Below are 10584 nucleotides of genomic sequence, written 5' to 3' on the forward strand. Positions count from 1 at the left end.
CACTCATGGACTGATCATCATCATCCTATTTAAGAGCCAGGCTCTTGTCGGTGACTGATAATTGTAGTAATTTTACATTTCAAGACAAAGTGATTCTAATCCTACTGGATATTTTTATACATAATACACGGTTTTCTAATATATCAGTATTTATTATATTATTATTGTTACGCTTAAAAATATATCAAATAATTAAGAAAGTCAAAATGTACCCATCTATTACATATACGTTACGATATAATTAGAAATATATTCAACAAGTTGAATTAAGTTTAAGTCTTACTAATTAAGCTTGACGAGTGGCAAGTTGTGATATTAAGGGCGAGGACGGGCTTTGCTCCATCAGGGGCTCAAACAAATAAACGTATATTTTGTATGAATTCGTTCACACATGTCCGTGTGCGGGCCGGCGCCGAGACAGGCACGCAGTTCATACAAACTAGCACGCCCCGTCCACGTCCCGGGCACGGCCCTGATGTGTGTGGATAGTCCTTTAAAATACCTACTGCTCGGCTTTGTTCGGCAACAGCTGCAATTTTATACATATAAGCGGTTTGCTATAATTCTATGTAAATGTTACTATACATATAAGCAGCGTGTGTGTGATAAATAAATAGAACAAACAAATAAAGTGTTTTTATCAGTGATCATCAATGTAACAAAAATATAATAAAATTCTAGAATGCGATGCTTTTCCCCACATAGCGTAATCCAAACAAAATCCCCAAACGAGTTGTTGAGTTGAAATTCCCTGTATTTGGGAAATTCCCCATAAATTGGCAGCACTGCAGTTAGTTCAGAAAAAGTCTGACGAAAGAATCGAACGCCTATCGGACGTGTATTGAGTGAATCCGATCCAATAGTCGGATCCGACCATCAGACACGAAATCGGTGTATTACCGCACTTAAACGCATCTTTTCTGCAAAAATCTTCGACTTACGTTCGTAATGGGATGAACCATTCACTCTTTTTAAAGTCAAATGAATGTTAGGTTATATTCATTCGGTGAACAGCGAATTCACAAATTAATTAGAATGAACGAATTTGCACCGGTAGCTTTGCGTCAAAGAGTACATCTTTGCGTCTTGGTTGTTTGTTGGATTTTTTATTTATTGTGCTTTTGTATTCACCAATGGATCGAAGTAGTGCATTTTAGAGATATTCTTTATTGTTTGGCAGTACAATGATAAGCCGTAAGTTCTTAGTATTATGTAGCGAGGACGTTAAAAATTTTCTTTGTTAAATAAGAAGCTAAATGTTGCAGAAGGCAGAGGGTCTGCTAAGCGCAAGGTGAAGCCGGTGGAACCTCAATCCTTATTAGATTTCGATCTTGGTGAAGGCGAGAGTTCTGATGACTCAGACTTTCGCATTGAAGACCATCCGGAGGAAAGTGATGATTATTCTATCAACACTGACGATGAAAAGAGTATGTACAAGTGTAATGTTTTATATTTGTTAAATTCATTGTTTTCTTATCCCGTCAGTCGAGGTTAGCGCATACTCTTAATATCCAATTAGCCTATATAATATGTATTACATTTGCCTTGCTTCATTGTACAAAATTTATTATGACTTGTTTAATTTCTTAGTCTACATTACTAAATTACGAAAACACGAAACTATAATGGACTTTGTGGGTATGTCAAATCACCTGCTAATTTATGCTACCTTTATCCAATTGTAATAATAAAGACAATACAAATTTACATTAAATAAGTCGACATTGGTGTAGGGGCATTTTATATAAATGTAGTTATTAAGAAGCCTGTGGTGGGAGGTTGATATCAAAGTTATCCCAGATAGTTACAAAAATATGTTGTCAATCATGTATTTATGTTTACATGACCTTGTCCAATGCGCATGTTGTTTATATAAAAGGAGCAAATCTCTATAGATTTGTGCCTATGCATCTTCAGGTAAAACCTGTGATATGGATCAGCAGGCCTTCATTCTAATGAACTGATGATGTGACTGCTCTATGGTGTGAAATAGATGGATATGTTATTATCAGTGATTGGAATTGCGGAAGTTGATTTAGCTAAAGTAAATAATAATGTCGACATTCCCTTCTAAAAATCTCGGGACTTTGAACTTATTAATTATTTGAATATGAGTATTGTTTATTGGAATTTGAGTACATTGGTGACAAATTATTATATCCTATGAACCTTTTGCTACAAATTATTGTCACAAAAAGTAATATTGTAGTTGTTTGTGTAGGTACTTACATATTTAAATAGTCTAGCCATTTAAAAATAAACATGAGAACCTATATTTTGGATTGTTTAGAAAATAAACAGTAGAAAAAAAAATTATATGCATTGATATTGTAAAATGAATATGGGGATTTTTTTGTCTTATCACAAAATGAGTATGTCCATACTAAGAAATGTTTGAACATTTCTATGTATTGAACATATGTTCATTCAAAACTTTAGGTAATTTTTTTTCTTCAATTTCTATCACTGGTTATATACATTTATATTATATACATTTATTTTGGATTAAGTTTGGGTATTGAAAGTATACATTGTTTTGTAGAAGGTGGAGGCAAAAGTGGCAGTTCTGGGGAGGATTCTGGGTCAGAAGATGGTGAATTTAAACACTCATCCAACAAGCTTGGAGAGGAGATATCAGTCTTTGATCTCCTTGAAAGGGCTAAACAGCAGGAATTCAAGGTATTTTAATTTAAACCAACTGTTTCTTTGTTCAGTTACTAATGTCTCAAAAATACAGTAATCAAAGTATTTCTGTTTAATGGAATGTTTTTTTTTCTACTTGTACCTGTGGACATACAGTCATTAGGTAACTCTTGTACCTCCAGATTGACTGCAGATTCCCCATTGGAACCGTTTATAATAATTATGTTTGTAAGGAATGAAGCATCAATATAATTAAAGTTATAGACAGTGTAAATTCCTTGTAGATCCAGATCTTTGTAGCAATTCTTGTTCATGTGCCTTCTAAGTTCTTACTAAAGCTATGAGATTGATTATATTAATTAAATATTACAACTATTTTGTTCTGTGTAACAAAATACACCTCACATAATGCATTGCAATGCAAATTTTTGAGACTGATTTTCTTTCTTATGAAGTACACATTATCTGTTATTTATTTCCAGTTTCCTGGCGACTTAGCGAATGTGCTGATATGTGCTGGCTGTCTTGGTTCTCGTAGTGACGATTTTAATGAAATTGTTGAGTGTGATGGCTGCGGGGTCACTGTGCATGAAGGTATAATTTTTATCATAATAGAACTTTTTAAGGCATAGTATTTAAGTAGCAAAGGTGGCTTATCAGGACCACTTATGCCCTACATCACTGTGAGCAGTAATTTGATCTATTATGATTATCACCAAGTTTTTCAAATGGAGAGTTACACAACTGTAGAATTTTCTGGACTTCAATTAGTTTCATCTCCTCTGTCTGAGACATAATAATTACCAAAGAAGGAATTACGTATCTGCATCAAATGGCAAAAATGGGACACATTTGTTTTATAATTTTGTTTATCTTCGTGACAGATGGCGTAACTTTCGGCCTTGTTTAATACTCTGCTATGGCATATACTATAAGTTGTAGGTAGCCAAGTAGGTAAAGCATTAAGGCAGTGGATTCTACAGCCTAGACTTGATTTCCTGTACAATCAATCCAGGAAACTAACTTGTCAAAATTAATTCTTGTCTGGGTACTTTGGGTAGCGCCCCTAATTAATCAATCCTTTGGTACTTATCATAGTTTATTCCATACTTTTAGAGCAAATATTCCAACAAGATCAATAATGGTGGTGGACTCGCATGTAATTATAAAAAAAGCAAAATACTTTATTTTGTTTGAAAACGACAATGTTGAGCAGGCTTATGAAAAATCAATATTGGAAGTTGATCTTTGTATATTGGTTGAAATAAAAAACAAAATTTTAGGTTGTTATGGTGTTTCTGATGTGACAAGTGAATCAAGTACAGTCAGTTGTGCGTCAACTGAGCCATGGTTCTGCGAGGCTTGCAAGGCTGGTGTGACTGACCCCAATTGCGAACTTTGTCCAAACAAAGGTATGACGCTGTAACAGGCAGTTTTAGTATTCGTTAATTTTAGATATTTGATTTATATATACTCAAAAGCATTTTGACATGAGCATTTATAACATGCATGCATTGTCCTAATGCATGTATGAGATTATGTTTGATTGGCGTCTTTTTTAAACAGTTCTTACGTCATAATGTACATTATGACGTTCTTATGACTTATGATGTACTTACATCATAATTCACATACAAACCAATGTTTATAATATTATGGATTAAAAAAACTTTAATTTCTAATATTTCGTGATTTTCGAAGTTTTTGCCCTCTCGTCAGGAGAGACATATGTTTAGAAGTGTGATATATATCGGTTGATTATGATGACAGTCCAATATACTTTCGACGACATACCATTTTATGAATTTCAAATGTGTTTCAGGGGGCATTTTTAAGGAGACGGAAGTAGGAGCCTGGGTGCATTTAGTGTGTGCGCTTTATGTGCCTGGTGTTGCATTTTCTGAGGTATGTTAACAATAACGAGGATAGATATTAAGTACTGTGTAATGTGATCGTCGTAGAACAGGGTTCTGGATCAGGGATCTTTATTTAAATGGATATGAGTAGATAGGGTAGAATGGTCTTTTAAGTAAAAACTCAAAGACGTGGAGGCTTCTTAAGTTGTAAATCTTTTGGTCCTTAAAAGAATTATTACACAATCAATCACTTTCAAAAATGAATATAAAATTTTCGCTATTTTGTTAGAATTTCAAGGTGCCACCAAAGGCTTCATACCTGTCACTGAAAAAAAAAAAAAATGTATTTACTATACAATAAACAGTTACCTTTTAAAGTCCTTGGTTGCATTACATCAATCAAGTAGTACAGAATATAAACCCGTAGGCAGTTTAGTTTACTTTCAAATTTAAATGTAACCAGGTGGAACGTCTATCCGGTGTGACATTATTCGAGATGGCATACTCCCGCTGGGGCGCTCGATCATGTGCTCTTTGCGAAGATACAACACTCGCTCGCACCGGCGTGTGCGTCGGCTGCGACGCTGGATTGTGCAAGACCTTCTTTCACGTCACCTGGTAATTTTTTTATGGTATTGAAACTTGCAAACATACAGGCGGTCCACCTGATGATGACCACCTATAGATATTATGTGCACTAAGAAAGTATTCTTAATAAAGCAAATTCATCGTGACCCCTATGTACTTTCTCCTAAAGTCTTGCCTTTTAATTTAGTAACAAAACTAGTTGTGCTAGTAATTAACTTCTAACATAATTATACTATTATATGATATGGGTTAAAATTGATCTTTATCAGACTTATAATAAAGTAACTTTTTATTAATTACATCTGTTAATCTCTGTGAAAGAAGATTTTTAAATTATTCAATATGGGTTAAAATTGATCTTTATCAGACTTATAATAAAGTAACTTTTTATTAATTACATCTGTTAATTTCTGTAAAAGAAGATTTATAAATTATTCGATATGGGTTCAAATTGATCTTTGTCAGACTTTTAATAAAGCAACTTTTTATTAATTACATCTGTTAGTCTCTGCAAAATGAAAATGAAAAAAAAAACGAATGTCACTATAGGCAAAGTACACGACATGAACCCCTGTATGCATTGTGTTTAATTATGACGTCAGCAATCTACTTCTATTCAACTCGTATAGCTAACAAACCTTAATTTTTCGAAATTGATTTGCTATGCTTCAAACTTGTTTATGATAAAACATGGCTAATTTTTAGAGACGTACCGATCAATCGGCCATTTTCATAGTCGGCCACTAATTAGTTACAATAATCGGCCTGCGAAGACTCGCGCAAGTCCAATCGCGTGAGGCCATATAGCGTGTGAGTGAGACAGAACATATAGCACGCTGTGTTGCGCTTATACTATTCGGCGTCATCAAAGTAAAACCAAAAATATATCTATCTAACGTATTTATGACGTAATTATGCCACCATGCTCATTCAGAATGTTTAAATACAGACTTATTACTATGAAATATTATACGAAAACAGAGGTCGTCACATACTTTCCTTTCTACTTAAAGGGTTAAATTAACTGATTAAAGGATTAAGTAACTATTTTCTTATAATAGTGGATGTACTGGCGAAGGAGGAAATTGGACCAAATTTATAACATTGTAAAGTCGTCACTCGTGTGGATACATAATAATTGCACAATAAATGGAATAAAACTCATAGTAGCCTAACATTACATATTATAATCTTATTATATTGTATTGTATAGACCCATATTTTATATTATTATTTATTTGTCAATTATTAATCATCAAATAAATATTTGGAAATTAAAAATAAACCTATCTATCTAGAATAAAATGTTACCATTTGGTACCACGAGTAATTTTTTTTTTCTGATAACTTTGACAGTAATTGACAGGACCGATTTATAATTAAAAAATAAATTAACAATGGTCAACAGGACCGATTATTCGGCTAGTGGACCAAAACTGTAGTTGGAGCATCTCTAATCTGATTTGTTTACTTATTATAAAAATATGAATTCTATTTAAATTTCAGTGGTCAAAGAGAAGGGCTATTGGCCGAGGCACATTCGGAGGAGGTGGAACAAGCCGATCCGTTTTACGCTCATTGCAGATTGCACTCTGATAAAACTCTCGTCAAGAAACGTAAGAGAAACTGGCTTGCACTGCAATTGAGGACTGCTAAAAGGTATTTTAAATGTAACAAAATACGCAGTTATCGGCCTGCTTCAAATTAAAATAATACAGAACAAACAAACAGCAAAGATGCACACTGGGGTCCTTATTGCAACATAGGGGCCTTCTATTTGATCGCTAAGGTGGAAGATGTTCGTGATTTTGGTACACGTTTATGTAACGCGAAATCTTCTCTGGCTCAGCAATTAAAAAAATATTTTAACGTCTGTTATAAATACGCTTCTTATTTATATTCTACACTATTTCTCGCCATCGAGTTATTTGAAGGGTGCTTTATTTATTGATTTAAGTTTTATTATATTGTACAATACAATGAAGTACAAATGCCACAAATGACTTAACGCTATAACAATGAAAGTATTCAAAAAGTTTGTTTGTTGCTTACTCGGTATAACTTCTTTCAATCAATACAGTATTTTGACAAATTGAATACGTTTATGTGTCGCCAACCGGTGTGAGCGTATTGTAAGGGCCTATTAAAATAAATTGTCACAAAAAAGTCTTACATTTACATTTCAGAAAAATAGAGTTGCAAAACGACCTAAGTCCTGAAGAGAAAGCGAGGATTCAGCGGAAATTGGTCAAATACACGAGGAAATATCTACAACAAAAAGAAAATAGGAACCCTCCTTGGGGTAGGTATCAAAATGAGAAATTTTTACGTAAAAATTGCTGTTAAGTTATATGTGAAGTACATTTACCTTATAGTAATGAAACTAACGTTTATGAACTACTAACCAGCAAGTCATGGTACATATTGCACACCGGTTCCAACTCTAACACAAAAATGGCAAATGTGGGAAGTGAAATATGACTTATGTTTTCAAATAAACATCGTACTGAACAGTCGTCAAGTGACATAAACCATTACAAACTGAGTTGACATAATTAAAAATAAAGACATGCAGAATTTATAATTACGATTTTTTACTTGTGACATTGATAAGTGGTATGCGATTATTACTAATCTAGAAATCGAGATACACATTACAATATGTTAATTTGTTTGTTTAGTGCCTACGCAGAAAATGGCTCGAATGTTGTACAGCAGCGCATCAGCCATGAGGAAATTCCAAAGGAAAGCTGAATGTATGGGCGTTGACACACATGCGCTCGAGTTTCAAGATGCACAGGTATTATTGGCGTAATTTGTATTACACTAAATTAGCTTGGAAGTAGTTTATGTTTTGTAAATGGCCATGGAAATAAATGAATTCCTTTATAATATGAAATATAAGAAGTCAGTTTTGTCCTTGTAATATTATTCAAATATTGATTATGAGTTAAATTTTTTTTGAAAAATGGTTGGTAGCTGTAAAGGTGCCTAACTGGATGACCAAATACTTTTATAGATTTTTCATAGATGGCGCCACGGCTAAAAAGTTGTTAAAAACCAGGTACAAAGATCCGACAAACAAGCACATAGAAAAACTCGTGTGGCCCGCCGGTTCGGTCCGTGGCTTAGTTGGCATAGCGTCTGCCACGGTTTGCTAGAAGACGTCAGTTTGAATCCGGCTCTAAGGAATTTTTTCTAAGTGTTAATCTTTTAAGTAATAATAATTATAACAAATTGTCTAATAATTACTGCACCTGTTAGTCAGGAGATGAGCAATATCATGTGTTTTCTTTTCTATACTTAAAAGCAAGGTTCCAATTAATTGTATAAATATCAAGACAATAATCATTGATAATCTTCAAGGTAACTAATTATCAATCATAATTATCACTTGGAACCTTGCTTGAAAGCGAATGGAGTGTGATATACTACATGATTATTCTAGATGGCAGCTTTAAAGGATGTCTCCCGTCGTTGGCATGTCCCACCTGCGTTTTCAGTGGAATTCGTCGGGTACTACTTGGAGAGGAACAGCCGTGTGACGTCACTGCGGCGATCGCTCGAGCGTCTTACGAAGGAGAACGAGAAGTTATTATCTGAAGATGAACATTTGAGAGTTGATTACGATGAGGTTAGTTATAAAGACATAATCACGCCTGACGTCAAATGGGGTAGGCAGAGGCTGTGGACCTTAGTAAAGGTCAAGGTTTCTAGAGTGTGACATTTCCTGGGTTCGGTATTTTGACATCTGCAAAATCAATTACCATTAATCATAAACAATAAAAGTTATTATCAAATATATTGTACGTCCTGTACAGGCATCAGCAGAAAACACAGAAACACTAGCAAAACTGACGTCAACGCGACAATCCCTCCAGAAAACCTATGACGCAATCATAACGCTGTGTCCTAAGAAAACTGCACCGGCGATATTGGAGGACAAACCACTGTTGCCACCTGTCGTACAGCGGTCAACACCCAAAGTTACTCCGCAGCAGTTGCAGAAGCGGTATGGAACGTTCTTTATCATTTGTCGATGGTTTTTGTTTTTTTTATTTTAGCGAATTCAGCTCCGCTTGTGTATCTCCATCGCTGTATCAAAATTTCGTAGACTCCACGTGATTGGAAAATAGATTTAAAGGGGGTTACCTCTTTACATTTGTTTTCCACCCGAATTTTGCCTCACATGCATATGTATCTATAAAAGGACTTAACGGCAAGCTTAAAGTCCATTTTAGATACACGGGGAGCAAAGTTAGCGTGACAGAAAAAAGGGCCATTTGTGGGTTACACTTAGACTCTATTTACGTTGCCGCGGAACGGAATGCAAGCAAAATTTTGTAACCATAGCATGTTTAACCTTATTTCAACTGTAACGTAGAAACTATATTCGAGTGAAAAAACGGGTCGCGCGTCTTCAAAGGAATTCTCGTGCAGTCTCTCGAATCATCGTTTCGGGTATCTAGTTTGTACGTCACACAATTGATATAAAGTTCATTATTCTATAATTACTAAAATTCGCTTCCATTCCGTCCCGCATAATGTAAATTGAGTCTGACGCTCATCTCTGTAACATTTGATTGAAGTATAGGCTGATAAGTTATTTTTGGACCCTGAATTGGTGGGATATTTAGTGTTCACATCAATGTTAGTGTAGGCATGGACCAATAACTCAAGAGGACTGCTGTAGTCCATTTGTTTATGTACTTAATTAAATGTAAACAATCTTGAGATGTTTATTTAAGTAATAAATTGTACTTGTGCTAGGAATTCCTGCTCTTCCTTATTCTAAACAATATCTAAATTGTGATTGAGTGATTCAGGTCAAGTAATACAGGCTTCAATTTGTAAAAAGAACAAGGAAAATAAAATTAAAATTAACAAAAGATGATGAACTTCAAAGTATAAAATGTGTGAGTTAGTGAGTGAGTGTGTGTATGTGTATGTGGGTGAAGTGTGTTATTTGTGTGGTGGTGTGATTGAATGAATAGAGTGTACATGGGTTTGCAAGTTTATAATATTTAATATATATATATATATATATATAATATATATATGTATAATACAACGATGTGTCAGTAACGAGTGAGGGATTTTGTGTTATATTTTTGATGTAGATTATTCTAGCACTTCTAAAAGACGTCCTGTATCCTCATAATCCAATGATCGTAACCACTTTGAGAGTGTAGATTTCAAATCATACAAGTTCAATAGAGATAAGAGGACTGTTGATTAAATTGTTTACTAGCAAAGGTGATGCGTACAGTTTGATATGGTATAATATTCATTCTACATATCGTAACTCAGAAGCCGCCTGGAAGTAGTTTATAATACGTAAATGGTCGTGGATATGAATTAATTCGTCTTAATACAAACAAATATTGACCATGAGCTAAAATTAGTTTCTGGACTTCGACTAATACGCGAGTCAATATAGATGCCATTGTGTGTTACGAATTGATTTATAAATTAACGCTAAATGCTACTATGGGTA

General features: G+C 34.3%; 1 protein-coding gene across 5 annotated transcripts in view; it reads left to right on the plus strand.

Moving 5' to 3' along the window:
- Positions 1-1077: 1077 nt before the first annotated feature.
- Positions 1078-10584, plus strand: part of LOC113231611 (PHD finger protein 14) — a 21282-nt gene continuing 11775 nt past the window's right edge. For all 5 annotated transcript variants that reach the window (XM_026466014.1, XM_026466009.1, XM_026466010.1 and 2 more), the window contains exons 1-12: positions 1078-1194; positions 1266-1427; positions 2543-2679; positions 3126-3237; positions 3927-4055; positions 4466-4548; positions 4963-5117; positions 6594-6746; positions 7274-7389; positions 7769-7887; positions 8536-8721; positions 8909-9099. In XM_026466014.1, coding sequence (XP_026321799.1) covers positions 1185-1194; positions 1266-1427; positions 2543-2679; positions 3126-3237; positions 3927-4055; positions 4466-4548; positions 4963-5117; positions 6594-6746; positions 7274-7389; positions 7769-7887; positions 8536-8721; positions 8909-9099 — 1553 coding nt within the window. In that variant the 5' untranslated portion in view covers positions 1078-1184. The remainder of the gene's footprint in view (positions 1195-1265; positions 1428-2542; positions 2680-3125; positions 3238-3926; positions 4056-4465; positions 4549-4962; positions 5118-6593; positions 6747-7273; positions 7390-7768; positions 7888-8535; positions 8722-8908; positions 9100-10584) is intronic.

The sequence above is a fragment of the Hyposmocoma kahamanoa genome, unplaced genomic scaffold (assembly GCF_003589595.1).
Source record: "Hyposmocoma kahamanoa isolate Upper Pololo Valley unplaced genomic scaffold, ASM358959v1 66, whole genome shotgun sequence".
NCBI lineage: Eukaryota > Metazoa > Arthropoda > Insecta > Lepidoptera > Cosmopterigidae > Hyposmocoma > Hyposmocoma kahamanoa.